The sequence below is a fragment of the Polypterus senegalus genome, chromosome 4, assembly GCF_016835505.1.
Source record: "Polypterus senegalus isolate Bchr_013 chromosome 4, ASM1683550v1, whole genome shotgun sequence".
NCBI lineage: Eukaryota > Metazoa > Chordata > Cladistia > Polypteriformes > Polypteridae > Polypterus > Polypterus senegalus.
Window position 1 is genome coordinate 159485890 of NC_053157.1, and position 24282 is coordinate 159510171.

At 36.7% G+C, this 24282-nt stretch overlaps 1 protein-coding gene across 7 annotated transcripts in view; it reads right to left on the bottom strand.

Moving 5' to 3' along the window:
• Positions 1 to 24282, bottom strand: part of kcnip4a (potassium voltage-gated channel interacting protein 4a) — a 1100580-nt gene that overhangs the window by 17353 nt on the left and 1058945 nt on the right. For all 7 annotated transcript variants that reach the window (XM_039751572.1, XM_039751571.1, XM_039751575.1 and 4 more), the window contains 2 exons: positions 16130 to 16237; positions 15610 to 15714 (listed from right to left, as the gene is read on the bottom strand). In XM_039751572.1, the coding sequence (XP_039607506.1) occupies positions 15610 to 15714; positions 16130 to 16237 (213 nt within the window). The remainder of the gene's footprint in view (positions 1 to 15609; positions 15715 to 16129; positions 16238 to 24282) is intronic.

A 24282-nucleotide genomic window follows, 5' to 3' on the forward strand; every position in this document is an offset into this window, starting at 1 on the left:
ACAAACCTCTGCCCTTGATTTCTCTTAGGCCCAGAGACTTTTCTCCTCTTGTCACTCCTTTCATTGGGACAATATTTTCTCTAATGTTAGGTTTTGTACTAGAAATCCAAACTATCAGACCCCTCTATGCTTTAGCTTACACCACCTGAAGGTAAGTTATTTTGACAGGGTAACCTGGGCAGCCAAATTAATTACTGTATCCTGCTGGAAGGCACCTGATAGTGCCTCCATTAATACATTTGAAACTGCATGCTATTGCTCACTTGACTTTGCTTTTCTGTCAACTGTTGTTTTTGTTTTGTTTTGCTGTTGTGAGTTAGTCATGCTTCTTTAACCCCCTCTTCTCTTCTGACTGGAATCTCTGAGAATATTTTATTATGGGTGGATGAGGGTATTATTGTAATGGATGACTGTTTATTGTTTCTCCCCTGTCACTTTGTCTTTATTGAATAAAAAGTTGATCACAAAAAGTTACAATGCAACAAACTACGACAATAACAAAAACAGCATTATTTTGTACAGTCTTTAACACACTTTCATTTCTCTTCATTTTTTACTCTCCATAATGTATGCCATTCAACCAAAAACATTAAGGACATATTATGTACTGTCGTAGTTGAATTTCAGGAACTGATCAATAATCAAATGACAAATAACAAACGTTCCAAAGCCTTCATTATCCAATTCAATTTCATGGAGGTTGAAGCCTAACCAAGCAAAATTAGGTGCAAGCCAAGAAACGAGTAAAGCCAGCTAACACACACACACACACACACACACATACACACACACACACACACACACACAGAGGTGTCAGTCTGGAACTACCAAATAATGTAAAATGAACATCTTTTGGATGTGGGAGAAAAACCCAAGATCCCAAAGAAAAGTCCATGCAAACATGGTGAGAAAGTACAAATTCCTAACAGTCTGCAACCAGGCACAGGATTGAACCTGGAATGCTGGGTGTATGATGGAGCAGCACAAGCTATTCTATCACTCCTGTAAAATAACATAAAATAAAACTATATACAGTGGGAGACTTTATTAAACAGAAATTCATAAAAGAGTGGTTTCAAGGAAAAAAACAGACAATGAAATCGTTTTTGCCACACTTGGAATTTATTACAAGGGATGTTATACTTGCTAGTAGAAGTGGTTGCTAATTTTCTTACACAAATGCATTTCTTATTCCTGGCAGATAACTTTTAATTTATTCGCAGCTTGAAATTTGATTACGCTCCTTTCTGTAGAAACTCCTTGTGGCTTCTAGGAACATGGCAAGCCAATCTAATATCTACAGTACTGTCTTTCTCTTAGGTACTCAAAATGCTACCCTAATTCCCAAAATGAGGTTCTCTGGTTATTGGGCACTACCTGAAACTTCACTATGACAGCACAAAATGCTAAAAACAATGGTTTATTACACTAACTGAGGCCCATATGACATGTTAGACCTCATGAAAAACTACTTATTGAAAGATACCAACTGACACCCCAGTAATCAGCATAAGTAGTCGCTGGCATTGTGTGAATGAATGAATTGGTTAGTGGAGCCCATGCTCCTTTTTCTAGTGGAAAGTAGTATAAAAGTAAAACTTCTCACTGCATACATTTCACACATTGATCAAAAAAATATCCTATTTAGGGCAGTTGATATTTTAACTATCCAAGTTACATATGTAAACCTTCCATGTTTGTTTTTAAAATGAGTATATTTCTATAATATATTTCAAGAAATTTAATGTATCTTATAGCCCAGTATTTAAAATTCAGCCAATTCTGTGATTTAGGTACTCCTTTAAAAATTGTTGCTGTTTACAATTTTGAAGAAACCTCTTTTTTGGCAATAATTATTTCACACAAACTAATTAGCTATTTTATAAAATTTGGAACTCAGGGAAATGGTACATGATAAATAAATGTGGTCTAAAGCACAATGTACTTTATATTTCTTTTCTCATATTTGCTTCATTTTCAGCAAGTGAACATGCAGAGAAGCCCCTTAAGGGCCTACTAATTGTTTCTGACAGCAGCCATTCACTCTTACGTAATTATAAACTGCATTGAAGTTAAACTACGGTTAAGTAAATTTCAATGACCATAAACATTTATATAAAAAAAATGTATTATTATTTATTGAAAATGCAGGACACTGACTGTTTTAGAGACAAAAATGTACATTCTTTTTAATCCTTACAAATATGCTGTTGTAGCATAGCTTAGCTGTAAGGATTTGTTTCTTCATTTCACATGTGTTTTTTGAAGATATGATATGACAGTCACAACATTTCCTGCACATAGACTACATTTTCTATGCTTCTGGGCCTCATATTACTACAACTCTAACAAAAATGTACAGAGTACATTAACAGAGTATTTAAGTTGTTGTTTTTTAACACTTCCTTTGAAGCTTGATTATTGATTTCTACAACCATATTATTATTTCACATAACTAAGCTGTGAAGTGTTGCTTGGCCAAATGTTTTAGAAATATAACAAATGTCCTTCAGCCCATTGCACCGTGGCTAATTTCTATTTTATGTATGAAATTACATTTGAATAAATTGATTCCTTGTGTGTAATAATTGACTGCATATCACAAAATTGTTGACTCCATGTGATAACAGTAATAAACTAAAAAATATCTTTTAGAATTTTCATACATACTGTGTGAGCGTACTTTTTGATGGACTGCTGTTCTGACATGGACTGATTCATGCCTTAAATCCTTTGCTGCAGGGAGGAGTTCCAGACTCTGAATCGGTTTAAGTAAATTACTCTTTTCTTATGCTCTTAACCAGGTAACACCTTACAGATTACAGCTCCACGCAGGGCCAGTTACGTCAAAGGCTGTTAACGGTATATGTGGACTGTATAAGCTTGTACGTGAATTTAATATAAAATAACATACACCGGATTTTCTCATTATAGTATTCAGCTAAATTTTTGCAAGATAACACATAGACTTGATCAAAATATAACTGGAGAATATAACTTGACAAATCTGCTCGAACGGGACATCTGGACCTCAAAAGCGGGGCCCAGGGTGGTCGCCCCACTTGTCACCCCCAAATGCTGCTCTTGCCTTAATGTATTTAAGACGTTAAGTGGCATTGTGATCTGGCAGATCGAGTCATCACAGCCAGAGGAGTCTGTTTCCTACTAAGATGGGATGTCGTCTGCTGTACATTAAAATAGGAACTTCAGGTTGGGAGCATGTGCGGATAGCAATACTTCCACCACCTGTAACATTAAAATTAAATGGTTAAGCCTCTAACAGTGTCAAAGTGTCACTGTGTGTAAATATATTCATGTACATCTTGCAATAGATCATCATTCCTTATAAGGAGACCTGTGGTAATCCGCCTACCAGGCATTACCACTTTAAAAGAAAAAAGTCCCAAGAATAGGGTAAGTCAACTTTTATGGAGTTAAAAGTTAAAGCACTTACCAGTTTAAATAGTGGAAGTGCGGGGTGCGTTTTCGCAATCATATTTAACTCTGGCTTCGGTAGGAGCACACAACAGGACGACAGTGACAGGTCAGGCGTGCCTCTAGGTCAGTCCTGCTGGAGGATGCTGTGTTTACCCAGTCATCAAGTCGAGCGTCTTTTTAGCCACCTGCCGTTAACAACGAGAAAGGTGTGGAGCGTTTAGTTAAGTTTGTGCATGCCTTAGTTTGAGAAGGGGATCCCCAAGAAAAAGTAATTTACTTTCATAGAATGAATCTGCTTGTCAGAAGGAAGAACCTTGGGCTGTGCTCGCTTACAAGGCCGCTGGCCTATTTAAGACCTGGTTTGCAGGAGTTGAGTGTAGCACCTGTGCAGAATGCACCCGTGTTAGTTGCTTAGGGGGAAGAAAGAGGCGTGTCACAGGATTGGGTGAAGAGTATAAGCGGCACTTCCTGCCTCTAGGGGTGGTGTTTTGATTCAGCGGTGTGGATAGTATGGTGGTATAGTTTATTCTTTAGTATACCAAACATTGGCTTGTGCTTTATTTGCAAATATTTTCTTGTATATAAATTGATTTATAACTCCTAGTTATCATATTGTTTTGGTGGAGGTATTTATATAGATTTTGGGTTTGTGTTGCACTTTATTTTTCTTGTATATACACTTTTTTTCCTTATAAATATTTTTGGGATTCTTCAGAATTTGTTGTGTGTAGTTTCTTCCTGATTGTTTTCTTTCTTTAGGAAGACTACTGTTTTGTGTATATACATTTTTGTCTTTATTTTTCATTTTGGGACTTGCAAATTCACCGTAAATATAATTCATTATTTTTGATTGGGACATTATTTTTGTTGTTGTGGACCTGTAAATAAAACCAACTTTTTTTTTGTTGGAAAACACCACCTTTTTCTGTCTGTGACTCCATTTCTGATTTCTCTCATTTCTGATCCTTGCAAGACACCCACAGTATAGCCTGGTGCTAACCTTACAACTACATAGGGTGTCACAAGACCTCCCTCTTTATAACTAACATAGTGAAAAACTTGAAGGTAGAGGAGACAAGCCAAGCAGTGGAGAAATCTATTCTGCAAAGTCAGGCTTAAAAATAAAGGACACATGGACAGCAGTAGCAGTCACCAGAGACTCTGACAAAACAGAAAGTTTAATTTTGGGAAACGCTACCTTCTGTGTGGGAATGAAGGACAGCATGTCTAGAAAACACAATGATGATCTGACAAATCACTTCTGTTTGCTTTAAAAGTAGTGTGTTTTCACTATGTACAGGGTAAACAGCACATTGTCAGAAATACCATGCTTCACATCTGTAAAGGGTTTAAGACAGCACAATTCCACCTTAGGCTATTACATGGTCAACCTTCTTGGAAGTATACAGGTAATGTAAAGTCCTGGTTATACTGCATGTTTTTTCCAGAAATTTGAAATTGCAGCCTTCATCATCTTCATGAGTCAGAGGCAGTTGCAAAATACTTCTGGACCGAGCAATCATTTAGTTTGACCTCCCCAGTGACTCAGTCATACTGGCATGTGACTCACCCCAAAAAAATCAAAGAGGTTTGATTCTTTAAGTCATAAGGGTGGGCCCCATGTGTAACCGTGACTAGACAGCCAATGAGAGCTCACCTGGAAGGACAATGCAGCTGAAAGGAAAAAAAGATAAGAGTGTTTTGGACCACGAACACAAAAGAAAGGCTTGTCTGATCGATATTTCATGTTTGTTGTATCACAACAGATTGGAAAAGTAAAGGGTCTGAAGGAAACTCTGGTTGAACTCACCGTACCTGGAAAACTTATGTACAGTAGTGGCCAAATGTTTTGGCAGTGACAGAAATGTTATGTTTTGCAAAATATGTGGCCTCAGTTTTTGTGATGGCAGTTCACATTGTTTTTATATTATTGTGCAGAGTGCTCAGATGCATATTAATTCATTGCAAAGAGCTTTATTAGCATAAAAAGTTAAATTTATCACAAAAACACATTTTCACTTATTTTGGCCGTGGCACAAAATGATCAGATAAAAGTGTCCAGCAAGCACCAGGATCATCTCCTTTTGACGTGTCAGCTACAGAATTGCGTTGCCACCAGTGCAGAGCTTGCTCAGTATTAGTAGCAGGGTGGGGTGTGAGAGTATCTGCACACACAGTGAGGGGAAGTCTTTTGGACAACAGCATTGTGTCAAGAAGGGTAGTAAAGAAGCAACTTCTTTCTAAGAAAAACATCAAGGACAGACTGAAATTCTGCAGGAAGTACAAGGACTGGACAGCAGGAGACTGGTGCAAATTATTTTTTTCAGATGAGTCCTCCATCCAATTGTTTGAACCATAAGGAAAATCAATTCTCCGGAGAAAGAAAAGTTGAACACTACCATGAGTCCTGTGTCGTGCAACAGTGAAGCATCCTGAGCCATTCTATGTGTGGGGTTGCTTCTTATTCAAGGGAGTGGGTCCCACTCAATTCTGCCCAAGAACACTGCCATAAATAAGAATGGTATCAAAATGTCCTCCAAAAGCAACTTCTCCCAACAATCCAGGTGCAATTTGGTGATGATCTGTATATTTTGCAGCGTGATGGAGCACCATGATACAAGACAAAAGTGATAACGAAATGGCTTGGAGATCATAATATTTAAAGTTTGGACTAGTGGTCAGAAAACTCCCTAGATCTTAATCCCATTGAGATCATGTGGTCTCAAAATGTGGGTGGACAAGCAGAAGCCCACAAGTTGTGGTCAACTCTAAGCACTAAAAAAGCAAGAATGGATCACCATCAGTCACAATTTGGCTCAGAAGCAGATATCCAGCATGCCAGAGTGAATTGCAGAAGTTATGAAGAAGGATCAACACTGTAATTATTGAATCTTTATATGAATTCAATGTATTTGCATTGAAAGCCTTTGAAAATTATGAAATGTTTATAATTGTTCTTCAGTATACCATAGAAATGTAAAAAAAAAATAATTTGAAAAAGCTGAAGCAGCAAAGTTTGCAAAACACAACATTTGTGTCACTCCCAAAACTTCTGTCCAGTGCTGTACAGCCAACAGTACTTTCAGGCATCACAACTCACAATAACTCACAATACTTTGCAAATGTGCTGAGAAGCGGTGTGACAGTCATTATCTGTCAGCCACTATGGTTTGTAGTTGTTTAATCTGACATATTTAAGTGGGCGAGATCACGCAACTGCAGATGTTGACATACTGTCTGACTACGAGTTACGTAATGTGCTGTTGGCCAAAGATGTATTTTATGCCTCTTTTCCATTACCACCATGAACAACTACGGTAGGAGCAAGAAACAGGAACCACAATGAGGTCAGTGGTTTGGCTCCTATTACTGGTGTGTCCAATCTGATCTATTTATAATGAGGACAGTAACAATTCAAATATTGGCATAAATGAGACAGAGGTCTTATTTTTGGGGTAATTCATAAAGAGTAGTCTGGGCAGAGCAGGGGTTAATTTATTAACATTTAATAAAATATAAAGACTAAATTAGTTTAAAACAGAAAACAAAACTGGGTCAAAACTAAAAGTCAAAAGGCCTCAAATGAAAGTTGCCATTGAAACTATTTTTTTCATTCTAACAAAATGTTTGTAAAGCGAGTTCAGATGATGATAGAGGATTGACAAATTGGTCTTAACAAGATTGCTGTCAAAACCATGTGATCATTAAATATATATATATAATAATACCTAAACATCTTGCTTTTCTTTCAGCTGCAACATTTAAAAGCAGAGGTTCTGTGGGAGGTATTACTAAAACTTTGATTACTTCAAACCTAAGCAATTCATACAGTGGGGGAAATAAGTATTTGACCCCCTGCTGAATTTGTAAGTTTGCTCAATTACAAAGAACTGAACAGTCTCTAATTTTTATGGTAGTTTCATTTTAATGGAGAGAGAAAGAATATCAATCACAAATCTAGAAAAAACGCATTACATAAAAGTTATAAATTTATTTGCATTTCATTGACAGAAATAAGTATTTGATCACCTACAACCCAGCCAGAATTCTGGCTGCCACAGTTTGACTATGTTCACATGGTAGGTAACAAAGCTCATTGTACCTTTTTGTTGGAATTTTTAGCAAAGTTTGATGCTTTCCAGGATGCCTGTTCCAGCTGGTTTCTTCAAAAGTCAGCTAAGTGCATTAGGTAATTTTGGTCAAAGATTTCAAAACACATGAACTTGTGCAAATTGCATTTGACACAAAGTCACAAAAAGTGAATATTACAAAATATCTCATTCATTAGCTCTGAGCCCTTTCTTATTTGCAATGATGATGGACAGGTTGACAGACGAGATTAGAAAAGAATCCCCATGGACTATGATGTTTGCTGATGACATTGTGATCTGTAGCAAGAGTAGGGAGCAGGTTGAAGAGACCCTGAAGAGGTGGAGATATGCTCTAGAGAGGAGAGTAATGAAGGTCAGTAGGAACAAGACAAAATACATGTGTGTAAATGAGAGGGAGGTCAGTGGAATGGTGAGGATGCAGGGAGTAGAGTTTGTGAAGGTGGATGAGTTTAAATACTTGGGATCAACAGTACAGAGTAATGGGGATTGTGAAAGAGAGGTAAAAAAGAGAGTGGAGACAGGGTGGAATGGGTGAAGAGTGACAGGATTAATTTGTGACAGACGAGTATAAGCAAGAGTGAAAGGGAAGATCTACAGGACGGTAGTGAGACCAGCTATGTTATATGGGTTGCAGATGGTGGCACTGACCAGAAAGCAGGAGACAGAGCTGGAGGTAGCAGAGTTAAAGATGCTAAGATTTGCATTGGGTGTGACAAGGATGGATAGGATTAGAAATGAGTACATCAGAGGGTCAGCTCAAGTTGGACGGTTGGGAGACAAAGTCAGAGAGGTGAGATTGCGTTGGTTTGGACATGTGCAGAGGAGAGATGCTGGGTATATTGGGAGAAGGATGCTAAGGACAGAGCTGCCAGGGAAGAGGAAGGCCTAAACGAAGGTTTATGGATGTGGTGAGAGAGGACATGCAGGTGATGGGTGTAACAGAACAAGATGCAGAGGACAGAAAGATATGGAAGAAGATGATCCGCTGTGCAACCCCTAATGGGAGCAGCCGAAAGAAGAATAAGAAGATCTCATTGAAACATCCCAACAAGCTTAAAAATTGTGCAAGAAAACTAAAACTTTAGTTACAGATTTGTCATCTGCATGATGGCAAAGGGTTAAAGCAGCCAGTGACTACCATGTCACCATAACTTCACTGAGATGTTGCCAGGTCTATACATGTTCTATTTACAATATAGAATCATTTGTTGCAACTTTCCAAGAAAACATTTAATGGAAACAGCATTTGTTTTCTTTCATTTAAATGACATATCAAAAATTAAAATGACTGCATGTTTTGGTCAACATCAAAAAAACAGACTTAATGGAAAAAAGAGAAAACAAAATGTCAAAAAAAAAAAAAAGAGAGATACCAAAATCACAAAAGTCCATGTCACAATAGATGCACACAGGACTTTGATGAAAGCACCCAGACAAGAGTTTGCCCTATTTGACAATTAATTGAGGCAAATGTGTGGGCTAGCAGTGGGCTTTATGGGAAAGCATGAGGAGCAACAAAGAGCAAATATTTAAAGACAGGTTCTTGTTTTTCAACCTCAAAAAGAAAAGTGAAAACAAAGTAAAACAACAAAACATTTTGCATAAGGTTTAGTTTTTTTAAATGTATCTTACTCTACCCTATATTTATTTCCAATTAAATATACATTTGTTTATCTGGGTTATATTTTAAATAAATGTTTTTCTGATCTCTGACAGCGTATCAAGTCATCACTGTACTAAGTTGTAGTCTAAGCACATTTATCTTTTTTTCTTCTGACGTTTTTTTTTAATAGCACTGAGTTGATGTGAACAAGAATGAGGCTTTAGTTCTGTTGCTCTACATAAAGAAGGTTACTGCGTCAGTTGCATTGCCAGAGCCCAATCAATTTATTTTTGGTTTTTAATAATCTCTTTTGACAGAACATAAACCAATGGTGACTAGCTGGTGTTCCAACAATAAGTAATTTATTGGAAAACTTGCAGAGCTGGAAAATGAATGCCTTCGTTTTGCTGGGTTAATGAAAGAATGCTTCTTGAAAAGAGTAATAAAATATTGTGAGTAAACAATCACTAGCATCAGAATCTTAGATATTTACAGTATATGTAAGAAATAAAATTTGGGAATAAAATAATTACTGAAGCTATTATAAGAATTCAGAAGAATTTCAGAAATTATGAAGGTGAATACAAGCTTACTTCAAACTGAGAGTTTAGATCTGCAGGATCAGACCTTATCTGACAGCATATGCAGCATACGTTCTGGTTCAGGGTTTGGTCTTGTCACGACTGGACAACTGCATCTTGCTTCTGGCAGCAGTACCCGCATGTGCTATCAAGCCACTGCAGATGATCCAGAATGCATCAGCCCATCTTGTATTTAACCAGCTGAGATGGGCACATGTCACTCCTCTCTTCAGATCTCTACATTAGCTCCTTCTAGCAGCACGCATTAAGTTCAAATCCCTGATGCTTGCCTACTGAGTAGTCAATGTGTCATCACCTGAGTATATGGTGACACTAGTGATGTGCTATACTCCTTTTCGCCCACTTCTTGGTCTGCCAGGGAAATAAAAACTTTGCTCTGCAATACTATGTATTTTTGCTTAATTTGGTGGCAATGGCAGTTAGTGAAAAAAATTTGGGCAGGGGCGCAGATTTTGGGGGAACAAACTGATGCAGGACTTCTCTATTATATAATGCCTTTCACATCTATCTATTATATCATTCCTTTTTGCCTATTTTTTTATAGTGCCTTTCATATTTATCTGTCTGGTCATTTCACATGCTCTTGTGGTCCTCATCTTAGTGTCAATGCACATCTTGGCCTGTCCAGTACCAGACCCATAGGAAAAATCCAGGCTAAAATGTATTATACCCTTTCTATCATGCTGCCCAATCTAATGCCAGCTTTCCCATTTCGCATGTGCTCCAAAACTTCAGTCTGTGACATCCACAATCCCCTTACTCTTCCCATAACTTGCCCTATGGATGTGGAAAAGAACAGATACACCTGCCAATTAAATTGTACATATTGAGATATTACATCTATCTCTAAATGACCCAATCCTCTGGCAAATTGCTTGGTTCACCATTCTGCCAAAACCCATACCATAATGTCTGCACCCTCCACCTCCATAATCTTCTAATAACGTACATGTCCGTCTGTCCTATAACACATCCGTAGCATAAGTCCATTCCAAATCTTATTCTGTTTCTACTAATAGAGTGCCCAATCCTTAGGTATTCCCAGTATATTCCATGAATCTACATTATACAACCACTAGTCTTGCATCCCAGTTTATCATTTACCACACCCATAGAGTCATTCCAATCCTAATTTTATTCTACACTTGCTGCCAGTCTGCCCAGTCCTACGCAAATTTGCCAGACTTACCTCATGGCGTTCCACTGTGCTGCGGCACACTGGTTGAAAAACATTTCTCTAGATGACTGCTGCTTACTTTCATGCCACTTGCATTTTTCAAAAAGATGTTTTAGGGCTTGTACCCCCCATCGTTGTCCACAACACTTCAACATTTTAAAACAGCAAACAGGGAAAGCAACAAAAGGCAACACGTACACAACATCTAGTTAGCCAACTCCATTTGTCATAACAAGAGCAGAAAAATTCTGTGTGTAAGCTCGACCTTGAACACTTGCCTGCCGCTGAATTCTTAAGTAAGGTCGGTCTAGTCCAAGCTCCTTTACCTTCTAAGTAAATGATTTATGAAGGGGTGTTTAATTAAAGAAATAACTAAAGTTCCTTTGATTTCTGAAGTTCCATTTGAAGTTCCCATCTACCTAAAGTTGTGCTCACTCATTTGTAGTTACGTTAATGGTGTGTGAACTACCAAATTAGAATAAAAAAACCTAAAACAATATTAATTCACTGCCAATAAAAGTGGGCGTGTCAGAAAATTTGAAAGCAACCAATTAAAGGGCAGCCTCGGGTCACCTGCTTGCCAAAAGATCAAGGATTTACATACACTCTCATATGGCCGGTGCCCTTCACTCAGGAAATATATAAGAGCTAAGGTACTTATACAGTAATTTGTTGTCTTAAGGAGTCTAGTCATATCAACAGTTAAATGGGGACCTTTTTTGCATATTAAAGCACACTGTGACAATTACAATTAAGTTTTATATTTATATGTGTTGGTGTACATTATTATCCTTTATCTTTATTTTCCATCCCCTGTGTATATATGAATACATAAATATCACACAGTTAGAAGAAAATAAACTTAATTGGATTTTTTATACTGCCTGGCCTAGTATGAAAAGGTGAGCTAAAATTGAGAAGGAGGCACCCTGCATCATTTTTTATATGCTCATTTAATATATTTTTTAATGCTTGTGTTTATACAATGGACAAAATAACCTTGAGCTGTAAAAAGACATAATTATTCCCAAGACATACTGTAGAATTAAGAGTATGGAATCCTAAGACCTGCCATTAGGTGAAATACTAATGAGACAAAAATCTGCATGAAAAATTTACTAAGCCTTTATGAATCTCACATGGATTCTACTATGATCGTTTTTCTAAATAATGCCTATTTAAAATATTTTTCAATAAGTCAAAAAAAAAATATGACCTAAAGTTGAACCAGTCCATTAATGAACTAGATTATACTTTATTTCCTTTTCATTGCGAGAATGTGTAAAATGGACTGCTAGGGCTGACTAGGAGCATTTATGATGACAGCCAGCCAATCAGGTGCATGGAACATTCATGTGCTGTGATCACACAGTTAGAAGAAAATAAACTTAATTGGATTTTTTATACTGCCTGGCCTAGTATGAAAAGGTGAGCTAAAATTGAGAAGGAGGCACCCTGCATCATTTTTTATATGCTCATTTAATATATTTTTTAATGCTTGTGTTTATACAATGGACAAAATAACCTTGAGCTGTAAAAAGACATAATTATTCCCAAGACATACTGTAGAATTAAGAGTATGGAATCCTAAGACCTGCCATTAGGTGAAATACTAATGAGACAAAAATCTGCATGAAAAATTTACTAAGCCTTTATGAATCTCACATGGATTCTACTATGATGGGCATTTTAGGTAAATCATGTGATGTGACAGATGTTTTCTCACTTTAAATCATTATATTTAAATCTTTCAATACTATAAACAATTACTTTCTTATATTGTACCACATTGAAATTGAATTGAAATAAAGTAAACGTTTTGCGTATTTGACTCACATGCAAATGTGTTCAGTGCAGGCTGTGGAACATTAAAACCAACCTCTTGTTATTACATTTAATTACAACGCATGCATTTGCACACCGCATCCCTACCTATGTTTTGCGCATGCGACTCACATGTAAAGGAAAAGCATGTGTTCAGTGCAGGCCATGATATGTTAAAACAAACCTTGTTATTATTAAGTAATAACTTCCCTAAAATGAGTCATAAAAGACAAAAACTTAATGTTCACTCTTTTCAAGAGACTCTTAAACAATTGAATATGGATTTGTACAACAAAAGGATCGTACTGTGTGTGTGTTATACTGTGAAAGTGTCGTGTGTCATACGTCAAGTGTACAAAGACATTATCAAACTAAATATTACTCCACGTTTACTAAATTGGCCCTAGTGTGTGCTTGGTGTGTGGGTGTGTTTGTGTGTGTCCTGCGGTGGGTTGGCACCCTGCCTAGGATTGGTTCCTGCCTTGTGCCCTGTGTTGGCTGGGATTGGCTCCAGCAGACCCCCGTGACCCTGTGTTTGGATTCAGCGGGTTGGAAAATGGATGGATGGATAAAAACTCTGATGAGAAAAGTGAAGCTATAAAAAGGGTTGTTTCTGGCTTTAAGAATCAAACCACTTATTTTAGTCAAATAATTGGAACCAAAAATAAAGCCCCCGAATGTAGTTATATAAAAAAAAAAATGACAAAACATTCTTTCCACTTATGATCCTGTGTATTTTAAAATATTGAATGAGCAATAATATCAGATCTGGTTATAATGAGCTTCAAAAGTATTTACTATATATAAAAGTGTTACTATATATAACAAAATTGGTAGAATTATGTCAGCATGCGGAATAACATCTGTTATAGCCAATGAATTCAACAGTACACCCCAGATTATCAAAATATCAAATAATGGAAATATTTATATATATACACACACGTACAAAGTACATTGAAATTGTCACCTTTATGTGCTAATCAATATTCAACATAATGCCACTCTCTGATGCTATGATTACAGAGTATAACTACCTTATACTAAATAACTGCCTTATCTTGGAATATAAAATAAAATAAGAATAGAAATAAATATGGTGAATTCAGCTTTCATAAGTAGGATGCGGGATGTCTTGACATCCCATTTTATCCAAAACAGTCTTGATTACATCTTGCAGACAGCTATGTGGTAAGTTTATAAAAAGATGTGTGTTATATGAGCTCAGTTAATGGTAGTTATGCTAAAGAAAACTAGAGATGTTTTACTTTACAACTGGTTTCTCTTGTTTGTGCATCTTACAGACCGATCTCATTACTAAATAATAACATAGAAATATTTGCAGACATTTTGGCCATGGTGGAGAAAGTAAGTGTTCTCTGTCATACTATCACAAGATCAGACTGAATTTGTTAGACATCCAATGTTCAACAATTGCTTGATGGATTTGAACCCAATCTATATGCTGGATCAACTTACTACATTCTAGCACAGAAACCTCAGTTCATGTAAACCATTTTATAATAGAGCAAAGAATAAGGTAGGAATACCCTTCATCACCATTGCTATTTATAATTGCTATCAAACCCCTGGCTACCCATCTTAAGAACCAGTCAAAGACAAAGCAGATCATAATGGAAGCATTTAAAAAAAAAAAAAATCTTATTTTGCTGATGATAAGGTGTTCTTCATTATAGCTTCAAATTCCTCACTATCAATCATATTAAATCAGATGAATGAACTTAATAGAACCTCTGGATTCAAAATTATTTCGAATAAGAGTACCTCTTCCAGTCAACTCTCCTGCACAACATGCTAAATTAGGTAAGTTTTTATTGATTGTTTCTAAGATTAATAGCCATATGGAAATTTAAAGATGTATTCAAACTTCTATAACTCAGTCAGAAAGTGGAGACTTACATTATCTTAAACTAAGAAAAAAATGAACTTTTCCTATAAGGAAAGGTGCAAAACTATTTCAGAACATCATTAGAATTCTTTGATTGCCTTCCAAAACAGCCTATTGGGTTTCTGTCACTGTTGTGTTTTTTTGAAACTCATTGGGAACTGTCTCATAATGGACTTTTGGTTCATATGGTACACTAAGCTAAAGGTTAGGGTGGAGTTTCGAGTGATGATTATGATTAATTTCATTTTAAATACTAACACTTAGGAATGTCAGTATAATTGTGTTGAATTTGAAATTATTGATGGAATTGCTATTTGTACTAACTACATTAAATTTAAATTTATTAAAACACACAAAGAAAGAAACAAGACAATGACCAAAGCAACTTATTCACTGCAAAGGTCCCATGCTACTCAAACAAATCCAGACTGGGGCAAGTACAAAATGATTCCAGGGAATCATACTGATCAAAACATACTAAATAATCTGACCACACAACTTAAGAAACCACATAGCCAAAAAATGTAATATTACAAATTAAAGATGAAAATGAATCTTCTTAACATGAATAAAAGAGTAAGTACTTTGTTACAATATGTTTGGTACTAGATTCTGGTACTAGATTTACTCAGTTTTAAATCTGACTTTAAGAACAAGAGTGATATAATATGGAATTAATTAATGTATTATTTTCTAGCAACTTTGCACATAGTATCTATTAAATACAGCAGCTAACTAAGGCACCTTCTTTATTTTTATTCTTTCGTACTTAAGAATAACTTTTTGTAAATGAAGAACAGGAAGAACAGAAAAACAAATTAAATAATAGATTAAACAATTGACAACCAAAAGAAATGCATAGCTAGTGAATGTGTTATTCTGAATTTAGCTAATGGGATAATGGCGTGTAATATTTTTGAAAAACCATGAAAAAAAAAAGATACCTGAAAAAAAATTTCCACATGTTGCTTAGGTGTTTCTTCTTTAAGAACTGGGTAGGTATATTTACCCATCATATCATATATAGCTTTCATAATGTCCAGCATCTCCTATAAAACAGCAGACATTTCAAATTACTATGATATTGTTTACACAAAACTGTAAATATATGCTGTACAAAATCAAATAAGTCTCAAAACCAGCAGCATTGAACACAAGGCGGGGAACATTCCTGAACAGGCCACCTAAACATGCACATCTTTTGGTTTGCTGCTGGAAGACTGGAGTACTCAGACGAAAACTCACACAGATACAGAGACAATCTCCACATAGACAGTGACCAGCCATGGGATTCAAAACCAGAAGATGCAGCAGTGTTAACCACTGCACCACAGAGCCACCCCATTAACAATAACTACTGGTATTCTCAAACTGTTGTCATAGACATACACTACAACTGTGGAGAAATAAGTAATAACTTCCAAATTTGATGTCAGTGATTAATGGTTAATGTGTTTTCCATACCTCTTTAGTGATGTATCCATCTTTATTAATATCATACAAATTAAATGCCCAGTTAAGCTTCTCTTGTATTGATCCTCGTAATAAAATTGAAAGACCCATCACAAAGTCCTGCAGGGAAGAAGAAACAAATTTTTTTTGTTAACTGTACATGAGGGTCTGTATAGGTTTTTCCCCCCTATTTCTCCCTAAGGACATATAAATCAATACCATATTCATGTTTTGCACCACCATCCTCTAGTTCCATATAATTAATTACTATTTTTTCAGTGTCACAACACAGCTACAGTGCAGCCTTCACTAATATACTCACCCACTGTAACAATACACATTCTTGTCAGAGAATTACAAGGCATATAATGGAAATCAGAAAATTATTTTTCTGGTGATGTGATGAAGTTACTTTCTGTGATACATATTTGACTGATCTTTAAACTAAAGTATAATTCTATGCTCAGCAATTTTTACTTTTTAATTTGTACTATTATTTTTCTGAATGCATCTTTGTTTACACAAACACAAACTTCAGCCATGTCCAATAATATAAATACACCTGTTTTACCATTCAGAAGCTGCAAGCTGAGTGCCCCTGACCTAGGAAGTGCAGAAACTAGTAAACAAGAAGACAATTAAACAGAAGAGTTCAATCAAAGACACAGATCAACAGATTGGATGCATTTAAAACATGCAGCCATTTATTTGAGCCTTCCTGGACTGGAATTAAGGATGTCTTTTAGGTTGTAAGTTTAATCAAATCATTCTGACAAATTTTGTCCTTGGTGCCATATTTTGCTTTTGATATAGATTTTTGTATCACCATTTTGATTATACCCAAGCATCATCATACTTTATTGAAATATATAAGTGAAGAAAAATGAGGATGCAATTCTCAACAGTCTCATGAAACCGCCCATGATTACAGCATTTGTTGATAATCTACTGTTCACATATAACAGAGGAAAGAAGAGAACCAAAAAAGAGGGTCAGATCATAGGCCAAGTATATAGTTTAACATGAAGGCAAATTGCATGTGCTTATCAATCAATAACAGTTGTTTTTAACTACTGATGATGTTACAGAACATAACAAGGAGGTCTGAAACTTGAAAGTGCAGCTTATGAGGATAATCAAGAAATTATAGCGGATTCATCACTATCTACAACCTGACAGTTTACTGTACAGACGCGATCAAAAAAGCCAAGAGAGTTCTAGATTATACATAAGGATGTCAAGGAAGGTTCATGATTAAGTTATAAAACACACTAGTGAGGCCTCACCTGGTATACTGTGTTTAGTTTTGGTCTCTATATTGCAAAAAAAAGACATAGCAGTGCTAGAGAAAGTCCAAAGAAGTGCATCTAGGCTGATCCTGGGACTAAGAGGTATGAGCTGCAGTATGAGGAGTAATTGAAGGAGTTGAAACTTTTCCGTTTAAGCCGACTGAGAATAAGAGGGGACTTAAAGTGTTTAAAAGAAATTAGCAGCATGGATCTCAGCTGTTACTTTAAAATAAATTCTACAACAAAAATACAGGGACATGGTTAGAAACATGTTAATGACTGATTCCACAAAAATATTCAAATGTTTCTCTTCACACAAAGAACCATACACACATGGAATAAATTACCAAGTAGTGTGTTATAAAGTAAGACATTACAGACCTTCAAATGCCCACTTGAAGTTATTTAGGACAATGTAGGTGAATGGGGTGGACAAGCTTGTTGGGCTGAATAGCCTATTCTTATCACAATTGTTCTAATGTTCCAATATTTTAACATAACATTCTCCAACTATTTAATTAAATTCAGGGTCACTCAGGACAGGTGTCTCTCCCAGCAACACTGAGCACAAGATGGGAACCAATCGTGGAGAAGGTTCACTCACATGAACAACTAGAGCCAATTTAGAATCACAAATTAAACTAACAGACAGGTTTGGAAAGTTGGAAGAAAATAGGAACAGACATACACACACAGTGATCACCAGGTACAGCAGTTTAACCAACAATGCTGGACACAAAAGACAGCAGTGCTAACCTCTGCACCACCATGCTGGACAACACTATAGATGTTTAAGGGATTTGGATCTTTGTCCCAATGTCAATTCCTTGAGCACAGAATCATAACGTGTTTTGAAAATCCTGCAATAATAAATCAGCATAAATTGGTGTGCATTTAATGTATTTTTGGGGAATGAGACACAGGCTTTATAATTAACTAGCAAAATACCCGCGCTTCACAGCGGAGAAGTAGTGTGTTAAAGAAGTTATGAAAAAGAAAAAGAAACATTTAGAAAATAATGTAACATGATTGTCAATGTAATTGTTTTGTCACTGTTATGAGTGTTGCTGTCATCAAGGATTTGATTATCATTATTTATTTCAATCAGGTTCGTATTTGGAGGATGTGTTGTGTTCAAGTTACATTCCGTGTTTGTCAACCGTTGTAAAGATAAAACGTTTTATTTATCAAAGTGTTCACTACGCTACTCATGAATCTAAGATGTTTAACAGGCATTCCTGGTAATTACTTTGGATTAGCCCGCGAGTATTTAGCGGCAGCGTGTCTATGAACTTGTGGATTTGCCTGCGAGTATTTAGCGACAGCATCTCTATGAACTTGTGGATTTGCCTGCGAGTATTTAGCAACAGCGTTTCTATTAACTTGTGGATTTTTCTGCGAGTATTTGGCGGCAGCTTCACAAAGTTGTTTCCGTCTAGCTGCATCAGAAAATGTACCACAACGTCTGACATGCCTCCTTTTTACTGTTTTCTCACAGCTTGGATTGCTGCTGTCATAATCGGTTTGAGTTTCATGGTTTGTTTCAATTACATTAGTATTTGAAGGACTTGTTGTGTTGAAGTGACATTCGGCATCTGTCAAGCGTTGTAAGCATACAATCGGCTTCATTGATAACTTTGCATCCAGCTTTTGAGAGTTGAAACATTCATAAACATCAAAGTGTCCACTACTCAAATTGTCACCTGTGAATCTAAGATGTTTAGGAGGCATTGGCGGTTCTCCAAAGGTGTAAAATATTTGGCCATTTCGGTACACTTGAAAGTGACAATTGAACAATTCAGCGGCAGCCATCAACTCACATGCAGAAGCATAGGTGAAGGGCTTAAGGATTTCAGTCTTCTAGTGCTCCTGTGTAGTATAATTATCTCCTGTACCATCATCAGTCCACACCTTGAACCTGTCCCAGTCATTCAATACATAAGACACAATGTTCCTCTGGATATTGAGATTGAGCCTTATATGGCCGTGCAATATGTAACATAGAGAATGTAAAAGGCAGGCGGCATCTCCGGGCATGGAAACCACTCGGTAAGTGACAGTTCTTTAATCGATGGTGATCACCTCGATAGAAATCTCACCACCCAAATAGCTACTCGTGAATCTAAGATGTTTAACAGGCATTCCTGGTATTAACTTGTGGATTTGCCTGCGAATATTTAGCGGCAGCGTCTTTATGAACTTGTGGATTTGCCTGTGAGTATTTAGTGACAGCATGTCTATTAACTTGTGGATTTTTCTGCGTGTATTTGGCGGCGTGTCACAAAGTTGTTTCCCTAGCTGCATCAGAAAATGTACCATGACGTCTGACACACCTCTTTTTTACTGTTTTCTCACAGCTTGGATTACTGCTGACGGACGGCCTTATATGGGCAGGCAATCAATTACGTGGGAGGTGTGGGGATGGGGGAACGCAAGTCCGCCTCACACGGCGACCGAGCTGCAGGCTATGGATGTATACATGTACGTAAGTAGGATTCAATTATGACTGTTACGCATAGAATTTCAGAATGAAACCGGCTTAACTTTTGTAAGTAAGCTGTAAGGAATGAGCCTGCCAAATTTCAGCCTTCTACCTACACGGGAAGTTGGAGAATTAGTGATGAGTCAGTGAGGGCTTTGCATTTTATTAGTAAAGATAAATTAAGCTCTCTGCAACTTTGAACTGTGAGTGTGAAAAGCACCCTGTAGGATGGGTGAGGTCATTAATAATCTAGTTTGCATTTCTAAGCATGTGAATGTCATAAGTGTATTGAAGAGAATGTAGATGGGTGCCAGTAACATTCTGTGCCACCTTCATCACCCTCTGTAGTGTTTTATGATCTGCAGACAAGCCAGTGTTCTCCCAGGTTATTATACAACCAATGTAGACTCCACTTTGCACCTATAGAAGTTTGTGAGAACAGATGGAGAAATGCAAGCTGTCGCCAGACATTTGAGGAAGTAGAAGCACAAGTATGGCATTTTTCAAAGAGGGTAAATTTGTTGTGCCCACTGTCAGTTCTAATCACCTCTTTTAAAATAAAACATTTATAAAAGGCGGACATCCTAAATAACAGTATTCCAAATAGAAGGAGGGGAATATATATTTCATAATCCAAAAGTAATCTTACATATGTAAAAATGGCATTCAGGCACATTTCATATAAAACCATTTATAAATTTCCACAAATTCACATTCCTATTCTCACTCTTGAATAAACAAAAGGTACAGAGGGAAAATTTGGATTTTAATGTGGAGCACTAAAGGCATTTTCAAAGCCTAGTTTCTTTGGTGTCTTTTTAACTCTGGTGCAATTTCTTGAAAAGTCTGATTCATTCAGGTAGAAGTGAACATGCCAATCACAATCGGGTGCGAACCAAAACAACTGGCACAAGACTATTTGGAAAACAAACCCTGGAGTGGTTAATGTGAGGTATGAATTTGATCTAACATGGGACTTATCTGATTAAAGGAAATATGGGTCGGTAATTAGACAATTTCATTGACAGCATAGTAAATCAAGAGTTAACATGAAGTATTAAAAACAATAAAAGGTAAGAGAAACTCACTTATATGTATAAATGTGAAACAATTTGAATAAAATAACTCACACTATTACCATTCAATCAGGATATGCCTAGAATGTGATCAGGCACCCAGTACATGCCCCTCACGTACACAAATGTACATCAGGTGAAAAAGAAAAAACATGAGCCATGTAGACCAAAGAAGAAGCTATGTAAGGCTGCAATTTGTAGACTACAGTTCAGCATTTAATATACTAATCACTGACATATTGGTAAGCAAGCTGACAGACTTAGGGCCGGTTTATCCTTCACACACAGAATGCAAACATGCATGCATCATGGCTGCCATGTGTTCCCAGAGTTCATTTGATGTGTCCTCAGAGCATGTCATCAGAAATTAATGCGACATGTGCACGAGTTGCACTACCAACAAAAAGTCGGGATGCACAGTATGGTCAAGATGGAACATGATGTCAGAGTCTCTGTTTACTATCTACATGTGACAGAAAGCCGTTTGGCAGATCCTGTTGGATCGATGTCCGTGTTTCAATGTTTGATGAATGGTTTGATGTGGTGAAGCCATATACAAAAGCATTCGTGAAGTATTCCCCAACATAATGACACAAAAGATTTTAAAAGTCCTACATATCATCTTCTTGATTTTTTTTTTTTGCACAATCACAACAGCATCAGAATGTACGGCAGCGTATTTGAGCCTCAGAGAAAAAAAAACTCAAACAAAAAGTCTTTTTTGTGATTAAAGAGGAAATTTTGGCTATAATCTTGAAATGTCCACTTTAACCTCGTAGTTTATCATTATAGTAGACCGTTGTAAACGTCATCTTAAAACTCAAAAAGGAGTTAGTCGCTGATTGCTTCTAGGGCTTCCTCCTGAACTGACAGCAGCAATTGCTGCACAGAACACATTAAAATTATGATATACCAGATCTCTGTACATTTATCACTTTCATGATGGAATGCATTAAAGTAGGTAAGTTACATTTTACAGATAAGTCATTCCTGGTGGAATCTTCCAGATTTGCGTAAAGTACATGCGCAAGTATAAACAGTACAACACTTGCAAGTGTCCACTGGAGTACGCATCATGTGAAGTATAAACCTAGCCTTAGGCCACTCCTTCTTTAACTGCAACTGGGTAAAAGACTTTCTGACTAAACACCCCCAAAGGTTTAAACTCAACCCTCATCTCTCTTCTTCCATTTTGCTCAGCTCAGGATCTCCACAAGGCTGTGTGCTGAGCCCATCACTCTTTGTAGACATATGACTGCACCCCAATCCATCCCACAAATACTATCATTAAATTTGCGGATGACACCAATGAGCTCACATTAAAAGGAGATGAGTCTGCCTACAGAGATTTTGTTCAGAGACTGACAAATGGTGTCCATTGAATTCCACTTTACATCAATGGAGACCATGTGGAAAGGGTGCAGACCCTCAAATTTTTGGGAACTCACATTTCAGAGAATCTTTTCTGGTCTAAGAACACCAAAGCAGATAGTCAAAAAAGCACAACAAAGACTGCACATTTTTGAGAGTGCTCAGGAAAAAAAAAAAAAAAACTTAAAGCAAAAACTATTGGTGGCTTTTTATTGTTCAACCATCGACAGCATCCTGGCACACTTAATCATAGTATCATGCACCGGATGCTCAGCAACAGTCAAGAAGGCCCTCTAGAGAGTCATAAATACAGCACCAAAAAAAAAAATCTCTCTCATGTTGTTGTCTACCCTCCTTGGAAGATATGGCCTGCCCCACTATTTCACCAGACCCACAAACATCATTAATGATCCTTCACACCCTGGTCAACACCTGTTGGAACTTTTACCCTCTGGTAGGCATTATAGATCTTTGAAAGTACAGAGTGATAGATTCAGAAACAGTTTCTTTCCTTGGCCATAAATATGTTGAAGAAAAATAAGCAAATTAAGATGGTTAAAATGATTTTTTAGTCAGTGCTGGGAAATAGACTAATACATACTGCTGCTGCTCTTGTGCAGCTACTCCCCAGTGGAATGATTTCATTGTATTACTACTGGCTACATTGTTATTTAATCTCATTTCTTCTTAACTATGTTTTTACATGTAATATTAATGTTTTATTTTTTTTGCTTGTATTATTTATTGTAGCATTGGTTGTGTTTCACAAAAAGTAATGGTGTTTTTGGTTTTTGTACCCAGTTGGAGTGGCATTCGTAATTTCATTGTAATTATTTTACAATGACAGTAATGGCTTTCTACTTCTAATTCTAAACCCTTAATGATTTTTTTCAGGGAAATAATGCTTCTGCCCTGTGAAAGAAGTCCACATCACACCCACAGAATGTTTATTGATACATTTCCTTGGCTTAAAGGTTTGCAGTGTGAAATACAATTGAACTAACTGGAAATTGAAACAAAATAAGGAATCATCCCCTAACTCGGAACAAAGCAAATGGACTATTAGTGTGAAAATGCCTTTAACTTTCATCTATATGTTCTCAAACTGCCTCCCAATCCTGTGTCTTGTGATCATGTAGGCATTAAGTAACACTACTGATTGGACACCAACATTGTACAATATGTCTAAGACGGAAAAATAAGGTTTCAGTGAAAAATAGAATGACTAATAGTTAAATTAGTCCTAAACATAATTTTGTGGTGATTTAGTGAAGCTAAAGTTGAAGTCCTTAAAGCTCAGAAGTGTCAGTGTCCTTCTTAATGACAAAATGACCTCCCACCAAAAAATGTAATTTTATTTTCTCAGAATGTAAGAACTGTGGATTTTCAATCATACACTCTCTGACTACTACAACTACTACAGGCACTGCAGTGGTTACTGCTCCCACTCCACTAAACCAGCATCCTGGATCTGAATCCTGCCCCTGATCATTTTCTGTCTGGAGTTTGTACATTCTCCCCATGTCTAATGATTTTGTTTCCCCCTCAGAAAACTCCAGGTATATTCCCACATCCTCTAAAGTCATATAGGCAAGGTTAAAGGGTGATGTGCGCATGAGTGGGTCCTGAGGTCTTGTCGCGCACTATAGAGGGCTGTTTCTTGCCTAGTACCCAATGCTACCAAGATAGGTGCTATGTTCACTCAGGAAAGCAGGTAATAATGTATTTATTTATAAATACTCTGAATTGTCATCAGCATAAAAATAAAATGTAATGCAGAGATTCTAATTTTAAATAATGGTTGCTTTGGAAGAATTCGGGAAGAAAGCTACTCATTAAAGATGTATTATCTGCTGGGCAGATTTCTATTTAGGTAGGTTTCTATTTACATTTCAAGCATAAAATGAGCAATTCTGCTATTAATTTAAATTTATTGATATAATATTT